The 27,488-nt window shown below is 40.3% G+C and overlaps 1 protein-coding gene across 6 annotated transcripts in view; it reads right to left on the reverse strand.

The window, feature by feature from the left end:
- The window catches only part of MTM1 (myotubularin 1), a 113,769-nt gene extending 86,629 nt beyond the window's left edge, over positions 1–27,140 (reverse strand). For 3 of the 6 annotated variants that reach the window (XM_074391864.1, XM_074391863.1, XM_074391862.1), the window contains exons 1-3: positions 27,066–27,126; positions 15,281–15,373; positions 2,534–2,606 (exon numbers count right to left, since the gene is read on the reverse strand). In XM_074391864.1, coding sequence (XP_074247965.1) covers positions 2,534–2,596 — 63 coding nt within the window. In that variant the 5' untranslated portion in view covers positions 2,597–2,606; positions 15,281–15,373; positions 27,066–27,126. Of the gene's footprint in view, positions 1–2,533; positions 2,607–15,280; positions 15,374–27,065 lie in introns of all 6 variants that reach the window. The other 3 variants (XM_003943422.3, XM_074391866.1, XM_074391865.1) reach the window with 2 other exon arrangements.
- Between the last annotated feature and the right edge of the window lie 348 nt (positions 27,141–27,488).

Genomic DNA, 27,488 nt, shown 5'->3' on the forward strand with positions numbered 1-27,488 from the left:
CCATGCACACTTTTGTGAATTACCAAAGGCTATGGAAATGGAATTATTATGAAACAAGAGAAATATGAATTGTCTACTTAGGTGAAATATAAGTTGTCAAAGAGGGGTGATGTGCTGAATTTTCGATGTTTTTTTTTTTTTTTTTTTTTCCTGTTCAGAGGCAGAATGAAAATTCCTACCCAATTAAAAAAAAATTCTAGTACTTGCAAGCTAAGCAATTTTACTAGTTGGGCAAGACAAACTGTTCTCAGTCAAGAATGCCTTCCTTGACAAGAAGCAAAACCACACATCTTATATAAATTGTAAGATAGGAAAGAAATTATTATCCTTCAACACTACCTCTCACTAACTAAAAGCAGGTATAACGAGCAAATGCAATACTCAGTACATCTTTTAAATACCACAGTTCTGGGTCAGGAGAAGAAAACAATCCAACCACAAAATAAGGGGAGTGAATGTTTAAAAAAGGATAACATGGGATTGATATAGATATACATTATATCAGAGCAGCATTACACACAAGGATTTCTAATTACATTCTTGAAATTACTCCTGTGTTTAGAACTGATTCTTGTATCATAAAAATACTTAAATACAATAAAGACATATAATCTTGAAGATGAGGATGGTCTTGTAGGCACCCAAAACAAAATTTTAAAGGAAAAGATAGATGTGATTACATAAAAACTTTAAGTTTCTGTATTTCAAAATCAAAACAAAATACCATAAATACAATTAAAAGGCCAGAAATAAACCAGGAAGAAGACTTGTAACATATATTATAGAGCTGATTATCAAAATATAAGAAACAAGCCAGGCATGGTGGTCCATGCCTGTAATCCCAGCACTTTGGGAGGCTGAGGTGGGTAGATAGCTTGAAGCCAGGAGTTTGAAACCAGCCTGGCCAACATGGTGAAGCCCCAACTCTACTAAAAATACAAAAATTAGCCAGGTGTGGTGGTGCACACCTGTAATCCCAGCTACTCGGGAGGCTGAGGCATGAGAATCACTTGAACCAAGGAGGCAGAGGTTGCAGTGAGCCAGACTGCATCACTGCACTCCAATAGAATGAGACTGTCTCAAAAAAAAAAAAAAAAAATTACACACACACACACGGAACACATAATCAATAAGAATTCCCCTCAAAACCCCCAAAAGTCAAATAGAGGACATGAACAATCACTTCACAAAAGAAGTATGAACTAATAACAAACACACTTTTTATTTATTTATTTATTTAGAGACAAGAAGATCACTCTGTCGCCCTGGCTGAAGTGCAGTGGTGAGACCTCAGCTCCCCACAACCTCTGCCTCCTGGGCTTAAATAATCTCCCACCTCAGTCTCTTGAGTAGCTGGAAATATAGGTACATGTCACCACACCCAGGCTAACTTTTTTGTAGTTTTGGTAGAGATAGGGTTTCACCATGTTGTTCAGGCCAGTCCTGAACTCCTGAGCTTAAGTAATGCACCTACCTCATCCTCCTAAAGTTCTGGAATTACAAGCGTGAGCCACCTCACCAGACCATAAACACACTTTTTTAAAAAAAAGGTGTGTTCAAAACTCATTAGTAATCAAGAAATACAAATGAAAAGACCTCCTTTTGCTCCCTTCTGATTGCTTAGGCATCCCTATACACCTGGTGGATAAATTAAACTTTGTGGTGGATAATTTTAGGGCCTTAAAGGGCTATGAATAAAGCTTATTTTAAATTAATCCCTTTCTTTTAATGCACCTTCCAAAATCTCCCTTTAATTACACAATCTTCCCCTGGATACCTTGAACCATTTTCTGTTAAAGTTGTATTTGTTTTGGTTATGCAACGATTTTATCATCATAATTAGAAAATAATGCCAATATTTAGGAAGGTGTAGCAACCTGCTCAGCCTTCCAGTGTGTCCTTCAGCAACCTTTCTGGGTGGAGAATTGCCTAGTACCTTAAACGCAGTCATTTCACAAGACAGAAGTTCTCAAAAATGAAGTTACGTGAAAGGATTTACAAATTAAAACTCACTTAACACATATAAGGTATTCTATCTAAAAGCTTTGCTAGGCTGGGCACAGTGGCTCATGCCTGTAATCCCAGCACTTTGGGAGGCTGAGGCAGGTGGATCACCTGAGGTCAGGATTTCGACCAGCCTGGCCAACATGGTGAAATCCAGTCTCTACAAAAATACAAAAATTAGCTGCGCATGGTAGCACGCACCTGTAATCCCAGCTATGCAGGAGGCTGAGGCAGAAGAATCGCTTGAACCTGGGAGGTAGAGGTTGCAGGGAGCAGAGATGGCGCCACTGCACTCCAACCTGGGCTACAGAGTGAGACTCTGTCTCAAGAAAAAAAAAAAAAAAAAAAAAAAAAAAAAGCTTTTCTGGAAGAAGGTGGGACAATAAAGCAACCACATGTATAAATGTATTTATATTATGTGAATGAATAATAAAATTCATAACAGGCTAGCCAAAAATAACCTAATATTCAAATATGAAAATAAAGAAATACAGGGAGAGAGATAGATAAATCTGAAAATTCAACTTACCCTCTTAATAGACTCATTCTCCAAGGAGTGTGAATTATATTTAGAAGTTGATGCAGAAGCCATACTGGAAACTCTACCAAGAAAGACAACATTCAATATCAGCTGAATTTGTATGCAATTTCACACATATGTGATATCGGAGATTTAAATATGGCAACTGAGAGCAAACGGCACTACTTTACAGGTTCTATTTCCATACTAGGCCCCAGTGGTAATGAGATATACAAACGACGAACCAGACAAACCAGAGCACAGGCCATACATGAGAGCGCCAATAAAGGTGCAGGGGACTAGGGGAGAACTGACAAGGGAAGCTAAAGGCACAAGGGGGCCTCAGCAGAAGACACCACACACATTCCAGGAATTTTTATTCCTAGTGCTCAAATTGCCATCTAAAAAAACTTAATGTTTATTAATTGTGCAACGGGCCTCAAATTTCCATACTCTTTAATTTTTAAAGGTAATTTAGAGGCATCCAAGCAGAATGAAAAAAGAATGGACAATTTAACTCTCACTATTTTCTCTTTTAAGAATTTTGTTTTCTCCAAATGATGGCAGTTTAGAGTGGCATGGATTTGATTGAAATCAAATTAGTAAGATTTGATTTAATCAGTATTTTCGAGGGAAAGTATATACTTCATTTAAATAATGCATATTCATCACAGTTCAGGCATAAATGAAAGCATTATATTCAGAACATACACAAATATCATTTTAATGCAAGGATTTATTCAGACATATGAAGATTACAGCAATAACAGAAAACTAAGTAATGCTTCTGTTATTTTATCAACGTTTAGAACACAGATAGATACACATGAAGTCAGCGGGAGGTAAACCACATCCAATTCAACAAGGTGACTGTGGATATTTATAGAGATCTTTTTGCCAGGCTGCATTAAAAGAGCAACCAGACATACTAACAAAATCCAGCAATGGGGAACATTAACCCATTTACGCTGGAGGCTGCAAATTATTTTTGTGAAAAATCAGAACTTGGTGATGACCTTGAGCAGCAGGATGTAAGTAACTCCCACAAGCTTAGTGTTCCAATAGTGGAACACTAGGTATAAATGAGTTAACACACCTTGGCACAAAACCTAGTGAGATTTAATATCTTCACAGTACTGGCCACTGTCCTTAAGATATAGTTGAGAGAGGTGACTAACTCACAGACGAAGACAGCCACCAGGATGAAGAGGTGGAGAGATGGCCAGATAGGGGCCATCTTACAAGGTTAGGACTGTCAGGATTCCCCCATGAGAGTTCAACACTACAAGGCCAAAGTTTGTGTCTGTTTGGTTCGTGGATGTATCCCGGCACATGCTGGAACTCACAACTATGTGGTCACTGAATCAATGATTACGTGGCAAATATACAATACTGTGACATGTCACGATGGGGTGAACATGTATACTAGTTCACCAAATCCCAGAACACTGGAACTAGGCAACTACCACTGAGGCTTAAAAATGAACAATTGGAGCAAAATACTTCTTTATAGAAAGAGAGACTTAAAAGACCTGAAACAACCTACAGGCAGCACAATGCAAAATTAAAAGTAACTTTTAAAAAAGATTAATGAATAACACTAAAATGAATTAAATTCAGACAAAATAGTACAATATGCTTTGAAAAACCTTTCTAAGCTTAAGTTAATGTCCAAGCAAAAGAACCCATTATTCCTGGAGACAGCAGAATGGATGAGATGAAGTACAGAGCAAGTCAGATGTATTTCCTCTGAAATTTTTCTATTGACTAAACAAGACTATATATTAGGGGCAAATTTTCTTCAGTAACAGATATAAAATTACTTTTTAGTATAGATACTTTAATACTTAAAATGCTTCACGAATATGTCAACTTTTTTTTTTTTTAAGTTAAATTCTTACTATCAAGTCAGTATAAAAAATTTAAACTCCTGGTTATACAGTCAACTCAGTCAACGTGACCACCCTGTTCATTCATGGGCCATAAAAGAACAGTGAGTCTTCCTGCTGTTTATGATTTTCATGAAAAAATTTCAATTTAAAATAAAGGAAGAAAGCCCTAATTTTCCCCTCATTTACCTGTTTTACTACAACTCACATACCATACAGTCACCCTTTTCAAGTGTACAATTTATAGGTTTTTAGTATCTCCAAAGTTGTGCCACTATCATCACAATCAATTTTAGAACATTTTTATCATCCTAAAGAGAAACCCCCTACTCATTAGTACTCACCCACCACTCCTAATCCTCCAGCAACCATGAATTTGCTATCTCTATAGACTGGCCCACTTTGGGCATTTCATATAAATGAAACCAAACAATGTGCAGCCTTTATGTAGAAAGCTCTAGTTTTTAGTTACACCAGACATTACTACTACTATTAATAGCTGGATCAAGTACACATCCGAGAAATCCAAGGGTCCAGAGAACATGTGCCAGTTCCACAATGAGGCTGACTTTAAAATCTCATCAGTGAGCCTCTCTTTGTTGAATGGTTTTGATTGATCCCTGAAGTTTACAGAAGCTGGGACAGCATCATGCTGGGGTGCACAAATGTTGTAACTGACTACATTCAAATTCCGACTCTGCAACTCACCATTTGACCTTGAGTAGGTTATTTAACTTCTCTGGGCTTTGGTTGCTGTTACCGCCATTTTACATTAACATTATCGGGTGAAACAAATGAATCAATACATTCATGAAGTACTTGGAACCACACAGTATATCTGTTAACAAATTACTAGCATTTTAATTTTTACTTTTTATGAGCACAAAAGGAAAACTATTGAATGCCAATGTCTTAGCCGATTTTTCTACAAATTAGTCCTGACCTTAGAAATAACAGGGAGAAAAGTTTACTCCTACAGGGATAGTGCATACCTAGTAGCGACTCAGCTATAAAGTGCTTTTTGCTTTAAAAAAAAAATAAGTACATGACAATAGTGGCTCTAATAGGAAAATGGGAAGCAGTGTAGCACTTTGGAAAATGTCCAAGACTAAGGTGTGCACAAGCCCTGGGCTGTCTCTAACTTACCAAAGGAAGTTCATCCATATATTCGTCTACAAAATGACTATGTTAGCATAACGGCAGTTTGATGATAATCAGAAGCTATAGTGAAGTCTACAAAAATCAGCTACCCTTTTGGTTACAGGGTATTTCATCTCAAAGCCCTGACAATCAAGTTTTTATCCTTTTTATTTAAAAACATCATCAACGACAAAAATGTTGATTTTTGGCTACCTTGGCTTTAAAGCAAAAATTGAAACTTGATTCTCTCTATATATGCTAACTACGGCACTCTAACCAGAGGTAGACGTCTACCATTTTTGATCCCCCAAAATAACCTTTGAGATGATTTAAACCCAACCCTCTCCTGCTACAAAGGAGATGAGGAAGGCCTAGAGAGTATGTGACAAGGTCCTGGAGTGACTTATTGGCAGGGCCAACTCTAGCCTAGGTCTTCTAGCACTGCAGAGTCCCCTCTACCTACAGAAAAGTGCTTATAAGCGGTCTCTGGAAAGAAACCAGCTTGTACGTGACTGGTCTCAATCTCAGTAGAAGAGCTTTAGACTAAGAAACATAGTTAAGAGAACTCAAATCACCCAGCCAACCAACCTTTGGGGCTTCCAGGCCCCAAGAATTTTATCTGTTTTATTTATTTACAGTACCTGTAACAGTGCCTGGCACCCAAAAGACAGGTAACAGGTATTTGTTAAATGAGCGAATGAACTGGGCAATTAAGGATTGGCCAAGGAACTTAACAGTTGTTTGTGTAATATTTCACTTAAGCCAGAAGTTCACACAAACTTATGTTTGAAATGGTACAAGGCCTTGGCTAATCAGGATGGTCCAGGCAGGGAGTGGGCAGCAGAACTGCAGTGTTAACTTGTACCCCTTTGAAACGATTTGCACTGAAAAGAATTTGAGCAATGCTATCTTCCCTTATAGGCTTTTCCATAAAGCAGACGTTTCAAGTTAAGGTATATTCGTCCCAGCATGGGGGATGGGATTGGTCAGTTGAATCTGTGAAGGCGGTTTCAAAACCGCTTTCACTGCGCCCTTTTTTCCAGACTAAGGAACTGTGTTCCCTTTTCTGTTGAATATGAAAAACAAGATTACACAAACCTGAAGCACACATAACTAAAAACATTAAAAAATGTGTGCCATTATAACTCTTATGTTAAAAATCTAAAAGCAGCAAAACTAGAAAATAACTTTGACCTCCACCTCATAGGGCCTTTGCAAGCAAAATATAAACACCAAGGGGAGCTCTATTTCCAACGTCACCTGATTTGAGATCAATGGCCCTTATGGAGTGGTTTTTCTGAACTTCTTTGTATACAAACAAAACAGTGACAAAGATATGCAGCCTTTATCTTCTGATGAGCCTTAATGTGATTTATGACTCTGTGTTGGCATTTATGTTAAGTTCAATCATGCTCTTTCTCTGGAAAGATACTGCTCATGGAAACATACTAAGATTTAAAACTTGACTTCTAAAGTTTGTCAGAGAACAAGCAGCCTCTCCGTTCAGAATTCCAGGTCTTTCTAAGGTAGTTGTCCTTATTTAGAAGTCTGTTTTGCGCCGGGCGTGGTGGCTCAAGCCTGTAATCCCAGCACTTTGGGAGGCCGAGGCGGGTGGATCACGAGGTCGAGAGATCGAGACCATCCTGGTCAACATGGTGAAACCCCGTCTCTACTAAAAGTGCAAAAAATTAGCTGGGCATGGTGGCATGTGCCTGTAATCCCAGCTACTCAGGAGGCTGAGGCAGGAGAATTGCCTGAGCCCAGGAGGCGGAGGTTGCGGTGAGCCGAGATCGCGCCATTGCACTCCAGCCTGGGTAACAAGGGCGAAACTGCGTCTCAAAAAAAAAAAAAAAAAAAAAAAAAAAAAAGAAGTCTGTTTTGGAAAAAGATGCCAAATCTTTTTGGCAGTGGTGCTCAATACTATGAGACCTGAAACTCCCTTGGTTATAAAACAAATTTCTGTGAAGTCCCCTTTGCTAGGCTGAAATGAAAACCATGACTATCATCAACCTAAACATGATAAAAAATAAATATACTGAACTGACTCCAATACAAAGGAGAAATAAAAGGACAGTGATTTATAATAAAATAATGTATTTTTCAATACGTTACACCATAACCAAAACATTCCCCCATTTCCAATTTGGCCTCTAGGGGGAGTGTCACCCCCAATGAGAACCATTCACAGAGTTCTATACCTGGAGTGCCAGTAAATGCAGGATTTACTATAGATTAAACTTATTCTGATTTTTTTGCATTAAAGTGGCTTGAATCACAGGCCAACTAGGAGGCAAGAAAATGAAACATACCTTGAGATGTCCTCAACCAAATCATTCTGGACAAAAATAAATGCTTATATTCCAGCCATTTTGAGACCATGTACACCATCAATTTAACACATATATTTGCTTACTTGAAGGGAGAGGTACTCAACTCACATGAAAATAAACTATGATCTGCAAAAGTAGAAGTTTAGTTCACTTTTATACATTTTCCTTTGAACAAGGGATTGGCAAACTTTTCCTGTTAAGGGCCAGATACCCAGACATTTCTGTTGCAACTACTCAGTTCTGTGTTGTAGCACTGAAGCAGCAACATGAAAATAAATAATGGGCTATATTCCAACAAATTTTTATTCACAAAACAGGCTGTCACACCCTGCATTAAACTATCAAAATCATTCCCATGTGAACTGTCTTCAGCCAAAGTACATAATAATCATATTCTCTTGAACTAAAAAGCCATCAACCCCATCATTCAGAGCTTGTCAAAATGCCACCGTGCCCATCTACAAAACAGTGTAATACAGTTGAGAAAAAGGAAGGAATTCTGTGTTCAGACCAATCTGCGTTTCAGATCCCAGTTCTGTCACTTAATTACTGCAGTTCCCAGTCTGTAAAATGGGTGTGATACCGATACTACCAGCCCTCACAGTGCTGTCATGAGGAACAGGTAAAATTATAGCACAGCAGACGGCACAACAAAGATGCTCAAATACCAGTTCCCTTCCTCCTACCATGGACTTTTTTTTTTTTTTTTTGAGACAGAGTCTCACTCTGTTACTAAGGATGGAGTGTGGTGGCACCATCTCAGCTCTTTGCAAACCCTGCCTCCTGGGTTTGCGTGAGATTCTCCTGCCTCAGCCTCCTGAGTAGCTGGGATTATAGGTGTGTGCCACCACGCCTGGCTAATTTTTATATTTTTAGTAGCGACCGGATTTCACCACGTTGTCCAGGCTGGTCTCCAACTCCTGACCTCAAGTGATCCGCCCGCATCGGCTTCCTCCCAAAGTGCTAGGATTATAGGTGTGAGCCACCACACTCAGCCCAGTGAACTCTAAAGTCACTACCCAAACTGGTGCTAATATGCTAGGCTGGTTGTCCACGAAATATACCATATCCTTGACTGCCTAACCATTCTCCATAGAGGTTTTCTAAGGTGATCAATCTAATCTCCTCAAGACTCCAATCAGCCTTACAGCAGTTTACCTTAAAATATGCCTACTTCCATTAAAAAAAGAAAACACTGGACTCCTAGCCCAGGGAAACTTTCTGTGGAATCCTTAACATACAGATTTTATCCCTTTACCTTCTATTCAGGTGCAGGTATCTAAAAATAGGCTAGAAATTTAACTGTATTTATACCAAAAAAGTATCCCCCAAGTAAGTGGCTTACTGTCCACAAAGACACATGTAACAGATACATTAGAGCTTCTTGATTTGTCTTGGTCACTTCAAGTCTCAGGGCTACAGGGTATTTGGTTTGATGATTCCTCTTTGAAAATTATAAGATGCTAAATAGCATTTCATTTAAAATCTCACTCTTTGTATAATTTTGATATTTACAATTCACTTTAAACATCATGATATGCCTACTTCTATTTCTTTAAATGTTGCAAAGACCTCTGGCTAAAAATAATGTAATTCTGACCCAGTGGAGAATGCATTTTGAATCATTTTTTCCAGTGGCTGGTGATGGATTTGGGCTGATCTCTTCACCCTATTTCTTGGTCCCCTCACAACAAATGGCACATCTTCAAGACAGCTGATTGGCTTCAGTGGCATGAGCTGTGGCCATGGAACAGAGTAACTTTAGAAGTTCTTTGTAAATTGAAAGTGGTATGGTGAGTAAACTATTAGAAAAGTCAACTACTATCAGGTTATTTGTTTTAAATGTACAAAGTCTACCTAGCAATGCTGCACACATTTAAACAGATCATTAAACTCACCAATGGATTTTTTTTAACAGTCAAATACCTGCCAGTAAACAAAGTTTTAAAATAGGAACAAGATCAAGTTCCTGCGCATCTGCCAATTCCAAAACTCATGAACCCAGCTGATCTGCTCAATGAAAAAAAAACTTGTATTTTATTGAACTATTTTCCCCTGTGAGAACTATTCACAAAAAGTACATCTTAAATTTATAAGTAAACAGTAACTTCTTTAGCAAAAGTTAAAACAGTAATTGTTGAAGAACAGAAACATGTAAATAGTTTGTTTTTTCTGGTTTGTTTATTTATTTATTTATTTAGCTGGAGTTTCGCTCTTGTTGACCAGGCTGGAGTGCAGTAGCATGATCTCAGCTCATTGCAACCTCTGCCTCCTGGGTTCAAGCGATTCTCCTGCCTCAGCCTCCTGAGTAGCTGAGATTACAGACATGCGCCACCACACCCAGCTAATTTTGTATTTTTAGTAGAGACAGGGTTTCTCCATGTTGGTCAGGCTGGTCTTGAACTCCTGACCTCAGGTGATCCACCCACCTCAGCCTCCCAAAGTGCTGGGATTACAGAGGTGAGCCACTGAGCCCACCCTGTAAATAGTTATAACTATGATAGTAACAAAGGTGAGCCACTGAGCCCACCCTGTAAATAGTTATAACTATGATAGTAACAAAGGTGCCAGATCAAAACGTCCTTACTTTCGAAGAACCTTCTCAGGTCTGGGCTAAAGGACCCCAAAGAAAATCCCAGGCATTGGGCATTACTGATGATTTTTTTCAACTAAAATTAGTAGTGGAGGAGGAGGGAAAAAAAGGACCTCTAGAGTGGATGTGCACAGTATCTAGAAAGCTAAAGAGAGAAGGCTGGAGATAACCTGCCATTTGAAATAATTCCTCTAGGTACTCTCACTTGAAGGTAGAAACAGGAGCTTTGTTGGCATTGTGTCCTTATTTACCTGCTTCAAGGCACAGAAAGCTTTCCCTGACTTCTACACACACACACACACACACACACACACACACACACACACACACACTCTCTTTCTTTCTCTCTCTCTTCACTTCTCTGTACATCATACATATTTCTAATATAGTCAGCCCCCCACATCCAGGAGTTCCACATCTGGGGATTCAACCAACTGTGGGTCAAAAATATTTGGGAAAAAACACAAAAATAACAGTACAACAAAAAATAATACAAATAAAATAATACACAAACAGAAAAATAATTCAAATGCAAATTTTTATTTGTATTTATGGAGCATTTCCACTGTATTAGGTATTACAAGTAATCTATAGAGGACTGAAAGTACACAGGAGGATATGCCTAGGTTATATGCAAATACAATGCCATTTTATATCAGGGACCTGGGCATCCAAGGATTCTGGTATCCTCAGGGGTCCTGGAACCAGTTTCCTGCAGATATCAAGGGATGACTGTATTTCATTTCTCATCCTGTACTTATGCCTTGACATTTTCTGTCCCATCTCTTAGATTTCTAGAACTTCCTAAGGCCAAGCGCCATGTTTTCCACTCTGGCACCAGCACAAAGCACAGTTTGGGTACTCAGTATTCAGTGAAAAAACAAATAAGCATCACCCTCATAAACGTTCATGACTTTGGAGATGTTAGTCATCAGCCATTAAAGGTACTCCAACCTACCTCCCTAAGACTGATTTTCAGGTTTATAATTCCCTTGCATATCTTTAAAATTTTCCATATATGTGTACATCCCTAAATAATATATTGATTTTCCATGTTTCCAAAGTTTTATGTAAATGGAATCATTATACATTCTTCTGCCACTTGCTTTTCTCACATAGTGTTACTCAGAGAGCCATAAATGTTGATGTATATAGTTGTGTTCCACTCATTTTCATAGCTGCAAAGTAGTCCATTGCTTTGCACTTGGTTTTTCCATTCTCCTCCCAGTGATCATTTGAGCTGTTTCCAGGTTTCACTATTATAAACACTGCTGTTATAAGCATCCTTGGAAATGTCTCCCATTCCCAGCACGCAAGTAAGAAGTGTATTTTTGTGCCAGATTTTCATATATATATGAAATATATATATATATATATATTTGCTGCCAGATCAGGTATGGGAAATACATGAATATTATATTTATATATTTATTTATTTTTATTTTTTATTTTTTTAGAGATGGGTTTCACCATATTGGCCAGGTTGGTTTTGAACTCCTGACCTTGTGATCCATCTGCCTCAGGCTCCCAAAGTGCTGGGATTACAGGCATGAGCCACTACGCCCATCAAAGTATAGGGAGAAGATGGATAATGGATGAAAACACAGGCAAATCAACCATTTGAAATAAAATGAAATCCCAAGCTTGTCAACACTAATTCAAGCAGATGGGCAGTATATTGGTGTTCTGGGGCTGCCGTAAAGAAGTCCCAAACTGGATAGCCTAAAACAACAGAAATAAATTCTCTCACAGTTCGGGAGGCTCAAAGTCCAAAATCAAGGTGTCGGCTAGGCCATGTGCCATCTGGAGCCTCTAGGAGAGAAGCTGTCCCTTGTCTCTCCCTAGCTTCTGGTGGTGGCTGCAATCCTTGGTGTTCCTTGGCTCGCAGCTGCACCACTGCAATCTCTGCCTGTTGTTGTCACATGGCCTTCTCCCTGTGTGTCTGTGTTTTCACACGGTGCTCTCCTGTCTTATAAGAACCCCAGGTGTGTTGGATGAAGGGCCCACCCTACTCCAGTACTGCATGACCTCATCTTAACGAACTACATCTGTAATAACACCATTTCCAAACAAGGCCACAGTCTGAGGTAACAGGGGCTAGGGATTCAGCATATCTTTGTAGGGGACACAATTCAACCCATAACAGGCAGGAGGTTGGCTCCAGAAATTAACAATCTACAAAATGGTCATGTCAACATACGGTTACATTCAGAACAATTTTGTTTGTCAATCCATCTATAAGCATTCAGTGAACACCTATTAAGCATTACTAAAATAGTAATATGGTTTCTTAGAAGAAATAATGAAATGACAACAAGCCAATGATTCTGAGATACTCCTTACTCAGCATATATAATTATTTAATCCTGTTTCCAAAGGGTTCACAATCAGTAACTATAAAGTGGGCAACTACTCTGGACCACAATGGAGATTTCTCCCTCCCCCAACAAAAAAAAAATTGAGATAGGTCTTCAAGGAGCTAAAAACTGGGTTGGGGAGATAATGAACAAATGTTAGATAACAACAAAGATAATGAATAGGTAAAAAAAAATGGTTAGATAGTAATAAAGACAATAACAGAGGTGATACAATTAAAGCAAAATAGTATCTGCTTATGCTAATGATCATTGCTTTCATTTACTGATCATCTACTACCTGTCAGACATTGTTCTAACCACAGATTAAGTCATTTAATTCCCACTAACAACCTTAAAAAGCAACTAGGTATTAATATCATCATATGACAACTGACAAATACAAGGAACAGGAAGGTTAAACAACTTGTCTTCTAATAATTGACAAGGTAGAATTGAAACCCAGGCTATCTGACCAGCCCTCTTAGCCACTAACAGATAGATATCTGTCATTCTCATTCTATAATAGATAATCATATTAAAATGAGGATATTATGCCTCCTGCTTGCATAGTTTGATAAAAATCTTTTCAGAATTTCATCCTTGTGATAAAATCAGATGATCACAAAGAACAACCATAGACTTCACTTTAAAGATGAGTCAACAAATAGACCTTTTCCCCTGAAATCCATGTCTGTGAGTCACTGAAACAGTACAACCCTTCTTGTTTGTCCACTGCAATATTTCTTTGTATCCACCTAGTCTTTATTAAAACTATCTTTTAAAAGGGGAAAGTTTTATTACTAGTGCACAAAAATGGAATACCCCATGAGGTGCAACTATGATGTAATGAGGCATTTGTTAAAAGGCCTGTCAGATCATATATAGCTAAATGAGTTACTCTCCAAAGTAGTCCCTTTTGATGGTGTATGCAAATTCCAGCAATGTGGTCACTGTTCAAAGTATTCTTTGAATTATTCTTTTGAAACTGCCTTTAGAATTTAAAGCTACATAAGGTACCATCTCATGAACTTTTCCCATATCTCAATTTTAAAACAAAAACCAATGCTCTGCACAGTACCGGTGGCCCATTCTGTTTATTAATAGAAGTGATACAAAATGATTTTGGCCTAAAGCCACTGAGGATTTTTTTTAAAGGTATCATAGTCTCTGAAGTCAATTCCAAAAAAGAGTTCTAAAATGCACTGAATAATTTGGATTTGGAACTTCCTAACCTTCCTCTACATGGGGTTTTTGGAACACTGCCTAGGGTCTTTTGATTGTTGAAAATGTTGGGCTTGATACATCTTAATTAGTCCTAATTTGCAAGAGCTGGTTGATCTTGAAGGTTAGCAGAGATCACCAGTAGGAGTAGTAGCTTGCCCAACAGGCAGTTTGCTATATAGTAGGGAAGGAGTATGCAAAGGGAATCCACAAAGATGGCTTAATTAGGATCCTGGGAGAATCAGAAGGAGAAGACTTGCCATGACCTAGAGAGAGTATGGACAATAGTTATCTTCCTAGTTGGAGCAGTTACTTCGTATTCCAGCCGTAAATACAAACATCCATCTATCCTTGAAACAGAAGAAGGTGAAAGGACTGAACATACACATTTTTAGAACTTGGCACTATTGGCAGAGAAGGTTCCACAGAGGGGGAAGAAATAACCTTTAAAAAAGGCAGAAATAAAAAAGGCAAGGAGATGAACCAGTGTTAAAAGAATGGCAAAGAAAGAGAGGATGAAGAAATTCCAGTTCTAAAACAATGATACATGTGAATCTCGCAGAGAATTTCCATGCCTTTTGAAGGAGCAGTATATGTTGCTCCACAGAAGAATAAAAACAATTCCCAAGCTCCTGATGGAAATTATGTAATCAATACTAGGAGAAAAAGAAGCTGGGTAATGGTGGTTGAGAATGGGTATAAATGTGGTGATACGTATAGTCAGTAAGACTATTCATGAGGTGTGCTATCTTTCTGATGATTGTATCTGAGATGTGGCTTCTACTAACGTAATTCAACATCTATCCATGATTTAAAAAAAAACAAAAAACAAAAAACAAAAAAAAAAAAACCTTAGGAAATCAGGAATAGTCAAGGGCACCTATGAAAAACCTTCAGCTGACATCACACTTAGTGAGAAGGTATTTCTTCTTTCACCAGTAAGAATGGGAACAACACAAGGAAGGCCACTCATCACTTGTATTCAACATCTTTTAGAGCTTCTAGCAAGTTCAAAACATGTAACATATAGAAAAGAAGTAAAACTGTATTTATAGACAATATAATAATGTATTCAAAAAATCCTAAGAATACTACAAAAAAAAAACCTACTAGAATAAGTAAATTTAGTAAGGCTGCACAAAACACAAAGTCAATATAAAAATTAATTATATTTGTATTGTTAGCAATGAACATATGAACACTGAAATATAAAAATACTGACCCACCTGTAATCTCAGTACTTTGGGAGGCTGAGGCAGGAGGACCACTTGAGCCCAGGAGTTTGAGACCAGTCTGGGCAATACAGCAAGACTCTATTGCTACAAAACATAAAAAAAAAAAAAAAAAAAAAAAAAAAAAAAATTAGCTAGTCATGGTGGCATGCACCTGTAGTCTTCAGATACTCAAGATGCTGAGAAAGGAGGATCACTTTAGCCCAGGAGATTGAGGCTACAGTGAGCCATCATCATGCCACAGCACTCCAGTTTAGGTGACAGAACAAACTTTTTTTTAATTTTTAAAATGTCATTTTTAATACCAAAAAAATGAAATATTTAGGGAAACAGTGAACAAAATATGTACCAGAATCATACACTGAAAACTACAAAACACCACTGAGAGAAAATAAAGAAGACCTCAATACATGGAGAAATATCGCATGCTCAAGGATCAAAGACTCATCATTGTCATGATGTCAATATTGATCTATAAAGTCAATGAAATTCCTATCAAAATCCCAACAGGCTTTGACAAGATGATTCTAAAATTTGTACAGAAAGGCAAGTGACCAAGAATACTCAAAACAATCCTGAAAAAAAAAAAAAAAGTTGCAGTACTTTCACTACCTGATTCCCAGACTTACTACAATGCCTCAGTAATCAAGACACTGAAGTATTGGTAATAAGGATTGACATACAGATCAATTGAATAGAACAGAGACTATAATTAGGCCCATCTTTTTGAGGTCCTAGCAATGGTCAATTGATTTTCAACAAAACTACCAAAATGTATGGACCTTTTCCCACAAATGATACTGGCACAGTTTGATGTCCATATGGAAAAATAAATGAATCCTGACCCTTACTTCACAAAATATAAAAAATTAAGTTGAAATGGAACATAGATATATTAGTTTTATATCACTGAATAACAAACTTAGCAGCCATAAACAGCACACATTTATCATCTCACAGCTTCTGTGGGACAGGTGTCCGGGCACAGCTGGGTCCTCTACTCAGGGTCTCACAAAGTTGCAATCAAGGTGTTGGCCAGGCTGCATTCTCATCTGGAGGCTCAACTGGAGAAAATCTGCTTCCAAGCTCATTCAAAGTGTTGGCAGAACTTATTTCCTTGAGGCTGCGTGGTTGAGGGCCCTAGCTTTTTGCTAAGCAGCTTTAAGTTCTTAGAGACCACCTGCAGTTCCTTTCTATGTGCCCTTCCTCAAAATGGCTGCTCACATCAACAAGTCAACAAGGAGAATCTTACCTCAAGGAAGACTCAGACCTCCTTTTAAGGGTTTTCTGCTGATTAATTCAGGTCTACCCAGGATAACCTCTGTTTTGATTAACTCAAAATCAACTGGTTGTGACCTTAATTATATCTTTAGAATCCCTATACGTTTTCCATATTCTATTCTATATTCTAGAAGCAAATCACAGGTCCTGCTGACACTCAAGGGAAGGGGAACACATAGGTATTAACAACGGAGGTTGGAAAGATCTGTCTGCCAAAATAGATCTAAACATAAGGGCAGGACTAAAAAACTTCTGGAAGGAACACAGGGGAAAATTTTTTATGAACTTAGGTTAAGTAAAGATTTCTTAAAACACAAACATTCAAACTATAGGAGGGGAAAAAATAAACAGGACTTCATCAAAATTTAAAATCCTTGCTCTTGCACAGGCACAGTTAAGAAAGTGAAAGGCAAAGCACAGTTTGAGAGACCATGCATGCAAATCATATATCTGATGCAGTACTTGTATCCAGAATATATAAAGAACCCTCACAACTTCAGACAGACAATCCAATTGAATAAGAAATGGGCAAAAGATTTCAGCAAATACTTCACCTAAGAAGATAAACTTAATGGCTAATAAGCACATGAAGACATGCTCACTATTACTAGTCACTAGCAATCTGTAAGTTAAAAACACAATGAGACAGCATTATACACCCAGTCAAATGTCTAACATTTTAAAGGCTGACAATAAAAGCCAGCAGGAATGCAAAGTGGCACAATGTCATGGCCACATTGGAAAACAGTTTGACAGTTCCTTGTTAAACGTACACGAAATATATGGCCCAGCAATGCCACACCTAAGTATTTACACAAAGCAAATAAAAACATGAGTCCACACAGACATATATGAATGTTCATGGCAGCCTTTTTTCAAAATGGCCCTAAACTGAATCAACTCAGATGATCAACTACCGAATGAATAAATTACATTATAACCATACTACGAAATACTACTCAGTAACAGAAAGTCAGGAAGGAACTGCTGATACATGCAACAACACAAAAATGAATATAAAAAACAGTATGCAGGCCAAGCGAGGTGGCTCATGCCTGTAATCCCAGCAGTTTGGGAGGCCAACGTGGGCAGATCACGAGGTCAGGAGAGTGAGACAAGCCTGGCCAATGTGGTGAAACCCCATCTCTACTAAAAATAAAAAAATTAGCTGGGCATAGTGGTGTGCCCCTGTAATCCCAGCTACTTGGGAGACTGAGGGAGGAGAATCACTTGAACTCAGGAGGCAGAGGTTGCAGTGAGCCGAGATCACATTACTGCACTCCAGCCTGGGCAACAGAGCGAGACTCCGTCTCCTCCTCCCCCCCCCAAAAAAAAAGCAGTATGCTAAGAAAAAGAATCCAGCCACAAAATACCACAGAAGCCTATCCTTGACAAATTTCAAAGAACTATGAGTGTTCATACCATATTCTTTGACCATAATGCAGTTAAGTTGTAAATCAGTTTTGAAAATACCTAGAAAATACATTTGTAAGTAAAAATGTACTTATAAACAGCTCACAGGTGAATTAAATAATCGTAATAGAAATAAGAATATATCACAACCAAACAATCATGAAAATACTGTTTTGAAACACTGAAACAGCAGAATAAATCTAAAGAAAGGAGGAGAAAATGAAGAGTGATTCCCGGTATATATTTTAAGCGAAAAGAGCCAGAGGCTGAATAGTGTATGAAATAGGCTTTTTTTTGTGCAAGAAAAGGGGAAAATGCATCTGTGTATGTGCTTGCTCAAATTTGCAAACGAAAGAAGAACAAACTAATAAAACTGATTATGTATGGGGTGGGGGGAAGGAAACAGCATGTGTGGTCAGAGATAGGGGTGAAGGCAAGACTTTTCTGAATATACCTAGGTATAAATTTGACTTTAAAATCATATAAAGTTTATCCTTGTTAAAAATTAATCAAAAAGTGGGGAAAAGCGCTAAAATGAAAATAAATGAACATAATTATATTATCAAGTTGGTGCCATAACCACAACTGACAAACCTCTGGTTAGATTAACAAAGAAAAAAGGAGGACACAAACGATGATAGTAGGCTGCAGGAATGAAAGACAGGCACAGCTACAGATTTGGCAGGCATTAGCTGGTAGTTTAACATCTTCCAGGCCCAGGCAGCTCTATGTGCAAGTTCTAGCAACATTCAAGGAACCAGTAACTCCAATCTTATACAAACTTCCAAAGAAGAGAAAAAGGGAATACTTCAACTCACTTTATAAGGCTAGCATAATCATGATACTAAACTAGACAAAGACAGCACAGGAAAACTAATACCAAATCTTATGTATGTAAGATGCAAAAATTCTAAATAAAATATTCCCAATCAAATCTAGCAGCAAGAAAGGACATGACCCTGTGAAGTTCATCCCAGCAATACAAACTTAGTTAATGCTACAAAGTTACCTTAGACAATCCCTTAAAATAGCCCACCATATTAACAAGTTCAAGGAGGAAAAAAACACGTTCTCCCTCACACCTGTAATCACAGCACTTTGGGAGGCTGAGGCGGGAGAATCACTGGAGGCCAGGAGTTTGAGAACAGCCTGGGTAACACAGTAAGAAGCCCTCTCTACAAAAAAAACAAAGCAAAAACTGATTTCCATAAAGGAAGAAAGGGTGTTTGATAAAATTCAACATCAAGCCAGGCGCAGTGGCTCATGCCTGTAATCCCAGCACTTTGGGAGGGCGAGGCAGGCAGATCACGAGGTCAGGAGTTCGAGACCAGCCTGGCCAACATAGCGAAACCCCGTCTCTACTGAAAACACACACACACACACACACACACACACACACACACAGAGAGAGAGAGAGAGAGAGAGAGAGAGAGAGAGACAGAGAGACAGAGAGAGAGAGAGAGAGAGAGAGAGAAAATTAGCTGGATGTGGTGGCATGCACATGTAGTCCCAGGTACCTGGGAGGCTGAGGCAGAAGAATCAGTTGAACCTGGGAGGCAGAGGTTGCAATGAGCCAAGACCACGCCATTGCACTCTAGCCTAGGCGAAAGAGACTCCTGTCTCAAAAAATAAAAAAAATATATAAAAAAATTCAACATCCACTTATGACTAAAAAAAAAAAAAAATGTACACTAGAAGTGCACCTTTACAAAGCCTAAAGTAAACGTAATACTTTACGGTGAAGCACTGAAAGCATGAGACTTCTCAAATATCTTGGGCCCCACCCTAGACCTACTGAATCAGAAACTTCAGCATGATGCCAGGAATTTGCAGTTTTGCAAAAACCCCTCAGGTGATTCTGATGCAGCTTGCTGCTCTGAGTGGGAGCCACAGAGCAACACTGTTGCATCACCTGGGAGCTTGATGGAAATAAGAAGAAAAAGCTCTCCGGGCCCATCCTGGAACCACTGAGTCAGAATCTGTGTTTCAACTCGAAGAAGTTCAGGTGATTTGTAACGCAATGAAGCTGGAGAAGCGCTGCTGGTAGTGCTGCCTGCTGGGACCACTTTTTTTAAGAAAATGCGGATGTCAGAGTTTCAGCCCAGATAAATTAAATTCGAGTATCTGTGGGCGATGCCCAGGGCAGCAAGGATTTAAAACCCCAAGTGATTTTAATGAGCACCGGAAAAGGCAACTCACTGGTCCAGTGTAAATCCCTCTATGAGGAAACTTCTGTTTAGGGACCGTGCGCCCTCTCTGAAAAGCTAGAGAAGAAAGAGGCATTCCTCAAGTTCTTTGAAGCTCCCCTCAAGAAAGAAGATTGCATTTCACACATATACCAATGGTGTCTTTTTAATATGGCTTACAAAACTGAAAGCCGAAACGGAGAAAAAAAACCCTGTAGTCATGAGAGCTGCAGGAAGTCGCAGCCAAGGTTCTAAACCCAGAAGTCAGACTTGCCTGGGTTCAAATCCTGACACTGCTGCTTCCTAAATGCTTGATCTTAGACCTAACCTCTCTGAAACTCAGTGGGGATCTTAACAGTTTTCACCTCAAAGCAGTGCTGTAAGGATTCATACAAGACATGATGTAAAAGCACTGGGCTAAGTACTTGGCAAAAATTACACCAATGTTAACATAACTTATGACTGAAGTGGCTATTTAAGCATTGACAGTGAATCTGATGAAATCCTCAGCAAATCAAGACCAAATGTATCTCTTCACAGCTGTAGCTCCTGAACACGTGAAATGTGGCTACTCCAAACTGAAATGTGCTATGATGTAAAACATACACTTGATTTTCACAATTCAGTACCAAAAAAGGAAAAATATGTCATTATTGCGTCGAAGACATTTTGAAATATTTGGCAAATGCTGTGTTAAATATATTAAAATTGATTTCACCTGTTTCTTTACTTGTTCAACGTGGCTACTAGAAAATTGTAAATTACACATTATCTATTGGTTAGTGCTATCTTAAAGGACTGGGAAGCCAGGATAAGAGCTGGTACTATTAGACTATTTCCGAACTTTAATTTACTGCAAAATCACCTGGGGGTCTCATTAAAATTCATATTCAGCTTGAAGAGTCGGTGGTGGGTCTCAGTGGGTGAGGATGGAGCTTGAAATTCTGCCTGTCTCACCAGGCTCCTGAGAAGCAAGGGCAATCTCCATCAGTAAGAAAAAGCTGTTTCATGCCATAAGCACAATGGGAATCTCTGGGGAGATTATTAGAGTTGATATAGTGAAGAAAGGACATGTCCAGCAGGGGGTTAGACTCAGCTTCAACTTTGAAAAAAATCAGTTCTCTCTCCAAGTGAGGAATTCAAACAGGTGGGGGCCAGTGGTCAGTCCTCCTTTTGTGAGGGCAGCAGGGACCCGTGCTTTCTTTCCCAGATCCAGAACCACTGACATGGGCAAGAACACCTCAGAATCAGGAAACTCAAAATGGAATACTGGCTGGGGTTTCTCATATCCTGCTAGTCACAAAACTCATGTTAACCGCAGCACCCTCCTGGGGTCTCACTGAAACCAAGTGCAAACTTTCCTTCTTACTGTTAGCCACAAACAGTACTGACACGCAGGTATATTTCATGCCATGGCCAGGTGTCACTGCTGTACAGGTACATTTCTTATTTCAGTAAAGCAGCCTGGGCCAATTCTAGGCCTGCTGGAATCCAGCATAGTACTTATTCTCCTAATTCCCCACCTAAGTCATCTCAGGGCCATAAAGTCATATAAGGGAATTTAAAGCACCACCACCTGATGCTAACAATCTCCCTCGTAACCCACCTCTGCCTCTATAGCTCCCAAAAAGGGGAAAGGATAACTCATGTAGCAATCCATTACATTCCAAGAGGCTCCGGGAAATAAACAATGTTTCCTTCTCACAAAAAGTTCAAGGATGTGCTATCAAAATATAGCAATTATCACAAGCTAAAGAAAGGGCATCGCTGTGTGCTGTCAGGGTTTGGAGGCAAGAGGGTAAGAGCTGAATGAGTTACAAACAACTTTTATTTTTACTTTCAATTATTCTCCCTTCAGCTTCCCACCCCAAACATACTAGCAAGCAAAGCAAAAACTAACCTGTAACCTGTACTCAAACTGTTTGTGCCAAGAGTTCAAACATCTAGAAGCTGAGGAGAAAAGGGTGGCAAGACAATGACTGATTCAAAGCACTTTCTCATTTGCTATTTGATCATGGCGAGAAAGGTTAAGCACAAGCTCCATTTCTATCCAGCAGACAGGGAGAATGATCTCTAGACATGCCACAGAATTGGTTACAATGATCATGTGTGAACAATTCTAAGCTGGCCTCCTTTGCCCAGTTCAAGTCTAACAATGTTTACTAAATGTCTACTATGTGTATAGGACCATCTTAGGTTTCAGATCATCAGAAAAATATCTCTAACCTCAGTCCTTTTTATTACAAGCATAGAAAATGAAAAACATACTGAAATACGTAAGGAGTTACCTACTAAGACAGTCAAATAACAGCAATACTAAATGAATATAAGTACATGAAACTGCAAAGTACAACTTACAGAGACACTTCAAGATACTGAGAAACAACTTTAGGTAACAAGAAAGGGGCACTGAGGTGCCCACTGTGTGCCAACAAGGAGGCTGGTACAGACCTGGAGAGCAATCAAGGATCTCTTCCCTAGAGACTGGATCACTTTTTATCCTAACCCCAGGAGCATAAGCATCCAGTCTAGTATGAACTGAGGTGCTACAGTCAGGTCTTGACTGGAAAACAGAAAGTCTTCCATTCTGAGACACTTGGGAGAGAGGCAGGCAACATTCCCTGAGGCAGAGTTTGCCTTGCTGTTGCTTTGTGTTGGTTAAACAGTACTACCTTTTTTTTTTTTTTTTTTTTTTTTTTTTTTTTTTTGAGACAGAGTCTCACTTTGTCGCCAGACTGGAGTGCAGTGGCGCGATCTCAGCTCACTGCAACCTCTGCCTCCCGGGTTCAAGCGATTCTCCTGCCTCAGCCTCACAAGTAGCTGGGACTACAGGTATGCACCACCATGCCCGGCTAATTTTTAGTAGAAATGGGGTTTCACCATGTTGGCCAGGATGGTCTCAATCTTTTGACCTTGTGATCCACCCGCCTTGACCTCCCAAAGTGCTGGGATTACAGGTGTGAGCCACTGTGCCCAGCCTATTACAGTACTACCATTTTAGGAATAAATAAAATGGAAACTTGTTATGGTATACCAGTGACTTCAGGCCCTTAAGAAAGAGGCAATATAAATACCTTCATATTTTAATGATGACAGAAGAGGGAGATTGAGGCAGAAAGGCCACACCTACAGCCACAGGGAACATAGGCCAAGAACAGGAAGGACAACTGCCCTCTTATACCAGTTCTCCAAATAGCAATTGCCTATACAACACATTCATGCAATAATAATAATGCTACCCCACTTTACAATGAGCTCTGATGCACATTTGATCCTCTGAAGAACTCGGGAAACTTGGCAGAGCAGGTTTTATTAGCTCTGTCTTACAGATGGAAGAGCCACCAGCAGCAAGGTTAAATGACTTGCCGAGTCACACAGAGTTAAGGAAGAGAACTGGGACCTGAACTCTGGCTTCTGGAATCCAAATGCAGGAAGCTTTCCACCACCTCACACAAACAAAAGGCTCATTTACCGTAGTTCCTCTGGTAGAAATGGAAAGCACTAGTAGTACACGATGCCAATTATCTAAAGAGATGCCTCCACATTCTTAAAAAGAAAAGGATGAGATTCTCCTGGTACTCACTGTGGAAAAATACATCGCAAACATTTCCAGTGAAAAAACCTTCCCCCAACTACAGGATGACAACTGGACCTAACTCAGTAACTCCTACTGGGTCCGGCAGTACACTCTCACTTTGAAGGCAGACGAACTGGAGGAAGGTGCTAGTATTGTTTGTAGCAACAAACAAAATGTAGCCTCAAGGAATTTCTAAACCCAAATGGTAAAGGCAATATAGCACTGCAAGAACTGAGGACACTGCTGCCAGCGTCACCTGGAACCAAAAGCTGGTGCCAACAAGGAAATGCAGAGAACTGTGGAGAAAAGCAAGCTACTGGATTCCAAAAGTTTATTAAGACATAGCTAGGATGTTTTCTCTTAAAAACAAAAGAGTTCCATATTGGTCAAGTCAATCACAGCTTTTCTTGAGTGTCTACTAGATGCAAGACACTTCTAAGCACTTAACGTAGATTATGCACTCAGTCCTTCCAGCAACCCTTTGAGAAAGGTACTATTATTATTATTTTCATTTGACAGATAAGGAAACTAAGGCACAGAGGGAAGTAACTTGCCTAAGGTCACGCAGGTAATTACCGCCAGGATTCAAATTGGGGCAAGCTGCCCAAACCAGACTCAAAATCTTATAGGGGAATGACAGTCCCTAAACCCCCATCTGCCAAAAAGGAATAATGAACTGAGAAACTAGAAAATAAAGAAAGCAGAACTTCAAAGAGGTAAGAACCAGGGAAGGAAAATTACTAAAGAATGATGAAAACAATCTATTATTCTGTTATAAAATCAAATAAACTTTAGAAATAATGAGAAATCCAGCCTTTGAAATCCTCTGGTTACCCCTTTAAAATGTCACCTATTAATCACTAAAGAGTCTCTTCTTTTCTCTTTATTTTGGAGCCATCAATAAGAGCAAGAGTCATGTGTTTTCAGTGGTTTCTAAAGAAACAACATTTTGTTAATCTGCCTCTCATTTTGGAACCAAAAACGTCAAAGTATGTTTTGCAACTTTAATTCTTTTTCAGCCCTGTAAAAGTTTAAAAATGTGCTTTGAAGCCATTGAACATGCAGAATATCAGAGAATTGAGAAAGTATTAAACAAATGAACTTTTATTGTCAGCTCTCATTAATGCTATTTTATTAGTGAGTGCTCTTGTTCCTAAGGAATTGAGTGGTTCTTTTCTCTTGAGCTATTTCAAAATGAACTAGTTTCTTTACAAACCACACAACACAAGGACTGATGATCATTTCAGATAAGAGGTTCACAGTACAAACCATTGCACAGGAAGAGAAACCCTTGTGCAAGGTAGCCTGAGAGTCCAGCAGACACTGGCATGAAATCAACAACCAATACTGACCTTGGCAGAGCTTTATGTAGCTACAGTGAGCTACCTAACTAGGAAAACAGCAAAGGATTTGAAAAATACCTCTCTAGGTGTTTGAAATCATTTACTGTTTGCTGTCAGTGGGGAGCGGGGTCGGGGGGGGGGAATGTGAATAAAAATGAGGCTGGGATCAGCTTACCATCTAAGAGACACTCATTGGAGAAATCATGACACTCCAAAAAATCTCTTTAATTCAGAGATTAACTTTTGGATTTATTTCCTTTAATGGAGCAACAGCTGGCAATCTAAAACTAGAAAATGAAAGTAATGACCAAGTCATTCTCAATCATGCCACCCTGTTCTATTGTCATTGTAAGGTTTTAGAGCTCTATTTTTTCTCATAATACTCATCTCTGCCTGAAAATTTATCTCTTTTTTTATTATTGTGTGCCTCCTCACATATAAACTCTATAAGGCAGAGACCTCAGCTGTGGCACTCTTTGCTGTCTTCCCAGTGCCCACCATGGGCAGTCTTGTGTTGAATGAATGAAACCATCGACAACTTAATAAATGTAGTCAGAATTTTAAGTTAAAGAGACTAATCATTTAATAACCACACTAGAATCTACAAGCCTCAGTGAATATTACCCACTCTTAGGCACCCTGGAAGGCTACTATACACTAGTGCTGCAGGCAGCACCACTGGTTCACATCTTCTCCATGGTGTGGAATCTCTTAAGAGTAGATTTGATTTTGTGAAGCAGCCAAAAGCCATGCAGAATCAAATCTGGTGAATACATAATCGTGTCCAATATATACATTGGATGAAAGCAAACGTGTCTGCAAAGTAACAGGCCTGATTGTCTTATTGGTTGGTAAACCAGTTTTGAAGGAAATTCAAAATGGTTTGCAGTATAGCAAAATTGCTGGCTCAGTGTCAAGACTCTAAGGTGGGTATTTCACAAGGAATAAAACTGAGCTGTGGTAAAAAGAACCCAGACTAGACAGATACTAAGATGCCCCCAGAGAGCTGGCTTGTGATATTAGCTTTGCCATTAAATTGCCCTGAAGCTCGGGACATTAGTTACCCTCTCTGGGCCTCGGTTCCCCCATCCAGGAAACAAATGAACAATGTAAACTTCAGGGTGCCAGTCAATTTTAGAATTCAATAATTTTATTCTTGTGAAGATCTGGTCTATCCGTTTAAAAACGAGTTGCAACCCACTTCGCCTCAAATGATGCATGCATATATAAAGCTCTAATATAATTTTTGCAGCAGATTCACTTCTTACTTGCTTAGGCAAATACTAAAATTAGTTTTCACTTCCTGAGCGCAGCAAAAGACAGCTAAGGGAGGCAACCCGGCCAAGGGCGCTTGCTCGTGCCCGTGCATACTTCCGACTGCGTATCAGGGAACTAACCGTTCCCTCTAAGATGTCTCTCAACTGTTGCAAAAGCAGATAAAGCCCTCGTGTATGACACAGAAACACTGGTAGAGAGCGACTATCGACTCTTCGCGGCCAGTGCCGGGTTCCGGCCGCTCCGCAGGGCCCACCGGGATGCGGCGGACGCCCGCTCCGCGCGGAGGGCCAAGCCGAGGACCAGCCGCGGCGCGTCGCCGGGGAGGCAGGGCGGCCACCCGGCCCACTCGCCGCCCCGGGACAGGGAAGCAAAGTCCGGGCAGTGGCTGAGACGTCCGCCCCCAGCTCCACGGGCGGCCAGCCCCTACCCACGTCCCGACCTTCGCCCGCCGCCGGCTGGACACCTTGGGCGGGGAGAACGAGGAGAAGCCGGAGGTACCTGCCTGCTGCTCCCTGGCCTCAGCCTGCCCCGCGGGGACAGCGACGGCGCCAGTGAGAAACCCCCACCCAACCCTGCCGGTGCGTCGAGGCCCCGAGCGACCCGCTGGCCCAGGGATTTCCAACTTCCTTCTCCCGAACCCCCCACCACGGGTCTCCGCAGTGCCCGGCTGTGAGCCAGGCCAGCCGAGAGCGCGCACCCACCTCGGGCTCCGGGCGCCTCCGCCGTTGCCAGGCTGCTCGGCTCCCGGGTCCTGCTCCGCCCCCTCTGGGGTCCGCCCCCCCGGCCTCTCCGCCCCCGGCCACCGCCCGCTGCCCTCCTCCCCGTGCCGGTTGGCGGGACTGCATCACGTGACAGGGCAGGGGCAGGAAGAGTGCGCCAGGTCGACCCGAGGAGCAGCTCCGAGGGGCGGGGCTCTTCGTCCGCGAGGCTGCTGGGAAGCCCACTTTGTAGGGTACGACGCATGGAGGCAGCTGGGAACTGTAGTTCGTATTATGGTGCCCGGGTATGGGCGGGGCCAAGATGCAAGGGGCCATCCCTGTAAGGGAAGTTGGACTGGGCGCCGGGCGGAGGCGGCTGGGGAGCATAGTCCCGCAACCCTTGTCTGGGTCTCCCTGTTTTTCTTC

The sequence above is a fragment of the Saimiri boliviensis genome, chromosome X, assembly GCF_048565385.1.
Source record: "Saimiri boliviensis isolate mSaiBol1 chromosome X, mSaiBol1.pri, whole genome shotgun sequence".
Classification (NCBI taxonomy): domain Eukaryota; kingdom Metazoa; phylum Chordata; class Mammalia; order Primates; family Cebidae; genus Saimiri; species Saimiri boliviensis.